Source organism: Grammomys surdaster, unplaced genomic scaffold, assembly GCF_004785775.1.
Source record: "Grammomys surdaster isolate TR1022 unplaced genomic scaffold, NIH_TR_1.0 1019, whole genome shotgun sequence".
Taxonomy (NCBI): domain Eukaryota; kingdom Metazoa; phylum Chordata; class Mammalia; order Rodentia; family Muridae; genus Grammomys; species Grammomys surdaster.
The window spans coordinates 439,909-442,458 of NW_021605438.1; the positions used below are offsets into that span (position 1 = coordinate 439,909).

Sequence of the window (2,550 nt, forward strand, 5' to 3'; positions counted from 1 at the left end):
TTTGCTATCAGACCCACAGTTGCAGAATCCGTGCTTCTGTTCAACTGGCCCTTATTTTACTTAAGAGAAGTCCCTGAGTTTGAGAGATGGTGGCCATGCCTGAGAGAAGCCATGAAGTACTCTCTACTCACTAAGGAAACAGCCAACAGCCATACACAGAAGTTGCTGAGTTCTGCAGTAAGACCAAGTCTTCTACTCATAAAATGGTGAAAATTGGAATACATTGGTATTAGTTTTGCTGTCACACCATGAATTGCTAAAGTAATAGCCATGGTGGGTGAGAGTTCTATTAACCACCTCACTCCTTCTCATCACGCGGGCCTGTGCCATCTGACATCAGCACATAAAGGGTGAGTACAGTGTTACAGGGTAAGACACACGGTCCCACACGCATGTAACTCTCATTACAGAGAGCCACTAGAATTACCCTATTATTAGATGTCAATGCTAATAGCTCACCTTTCATAACTTACAAATTAATCTTCATCAGAGGACTGATAGGAAAGCCCCACTGTATAGAAATATGGTGTACAGTGTTATGCACAGTTTCAGACATCTTGAAATCACACACTCACACACACACACACACACACACACACACACACACACACACACACGCCGGGCAGTGGTGGCGCACGCCTTTAATCCCAGAACTTGGGAGGCAGAGGCAGGCGGATTTCTGAGTTCGAGGCCAGCCTGGTCTACAGAGTGAGTTCCAGGACAGCCAAGGCTACACAGAGAAACTCTGTCTCAAAAAACCAAAAAAAAAAACAAAAAAAAAGATAACCCAGCAACTGCTTGAAATGTAGGTAGATGGACAATACAAACACAGCAATAAGACATTTTAAAAACAGAGCAAATAATACATTATATGTAGGGAAAAGGAAGATGAGTTATTTCATAAAATTCCAGAAAATTCTAATGCGTGTTAACAGAAGGAAGTTAGTAGGTGTCTCAGAAATGCTGGGGTACTGCAGTGAGAGGAGACAAGAATTCAAGCCGTGAGAGAGGGGCTGTACAGACAGCTCAGCAGTTAAGAGCACTGTAAGCTCTTCCATGTCAGGATGGGTTCAATTCCTAGAATGAACATAATAATTCACAACCATCTGTAACTCCAGGTCCTGGGGATCTACCCTCTTCTGGTCTCCATGGGCACCATATGCACCTGGCACATACCAGACAAGAGAACTCATAAAAATAATTTTTAAAAAAAACTTTTAAAGAAAAACTTAAAACTTGAATGTGAGAGAGATATTTATTCTTGATTGTGGTTGTGTTTTGTAGGGCTGCATACATACACCAGAACATACTAAACTATGTTTTGGGTACATGCAGTCTATCAACATTACTCCTGTGATGTCAGAGAAAAATATTCACACATGAGAAATAACCATTCAAAGTTTCTATCAGACTCCTGTGTGGGCAGCTCATACTAGGAAATAAAATAACCCTTTCTTAGCATGGGCTCAAAGTAACGAAAAAAAAAAAAAAAGAAAATCAGAAACCATCATATGTGGGCAAAGCAACTTGTACCACTTCCGAGGGCCAGGTTCTGTTATCCGTTGTCAAGATGACTGACCAGAGAAGCAGGGACTCAACTCTCACAGGGAAGTAGCCACTGCAACTACTATACAGCCATGCTCCACCTCTGTTCCTCTTCTGAGTCTGTTCCACCAATCGTCCTAGGCCAGGGATGCAGGCTGAGGACCCCACTCACCTCCTGCAGCTCTGGGAGAAGTGCTGTTCTCACCTCTTGGTCTCTAACAGGCCTCTCCTCAGGTCTGGCAGGAAGCTGGGAAGCAACCAGAGCTGTAGCAAAGAATAGGAGGCTTTCAGAACCCAAAGATCTCCCTTAAGCACTCCCCAGGGGACATCATGCAAGTCTTCACAAATTAGAACAGTTTGCAGTGTCAATCAAATTCCAAGACTTGTGATTACCTACTAACAACCACCACTCCTACTCCAAGCTTCCAGTCTCACCCATGTTTCTCCCAGCTCCCTGCCAAGAACCAAAACCCAAATGATGTAGCCCAATCACAAATAGTTTAAAATACAGATCTGCCATTTCCACACTTCCCAGAGGCATTATACTGTTTCAGCACACACTGAGCTGTACTAACTGCAGCCCCCAAATTTCTCCTAGATACTACCACACAGCACAACAGATAACTGCCTAGTTCCCTCACCTAATTCTGGCTCCATGTCTGATTCCTCTTTCACACCATTGCTCAGTAGCTCCCCAGGTGCTGAGGATGAATTCTGAAGGGACAGGTCCTGAGGTGCAACTTCCAGCGTGGGCTCCACCTCCAGTGTGGGGTCCACCTTGTCCCCATGGCAGTGTGTCGAATTCTCCTTCTTGAATGGAATCTCTTGTCCTAAAACTTGGATGCTGATCTGGACACCAAACAGCACTAATTAGCGAAGGATGCAGAGTCAAGATTGCTCAAAGTTAATGGAACTGGCCTTCTACGGCAGACCATGAGATAGACAGTCTTACGGCTATTGGGCAGAGAAAAAGAAAGGCCTCTTTTAACCCCTAAAAAACAGACC

At 44.2% G+C, this 2,550-nt stretch overlaps 1 protein-coding gene across 6 annotated transcripts in view; it reads right to left on the reverse strand.

Moving 5' to 3' along the window:
* Nucleotides 1-2,550, reverse strand: part of Znf18 (zinc finger protein 18) — a 22,795-nt gene that overhangs the window by 11,488 nt on the left and 8,757 nt on the right. For all 6 annotated transcript variants that reach the window (XM_028783171.1, XM_028783167.1, XM_028783173.1 and 3 more), the window contains 2 exons: nt 2,187-2,394; nt 1,718-1,809 (listed from right to left, as the gene is read on the reverse strand). In XM_028783171.1, coding sequence (XP_028639004.1) covers nt 1,718-1,809; nt 2,187-2,394 — 300 coding nt within the window. The remainder of the gene's footprint in view (nt 1-1,717; nt 1,810-2,186; nt 2,395-2,550) is intronic.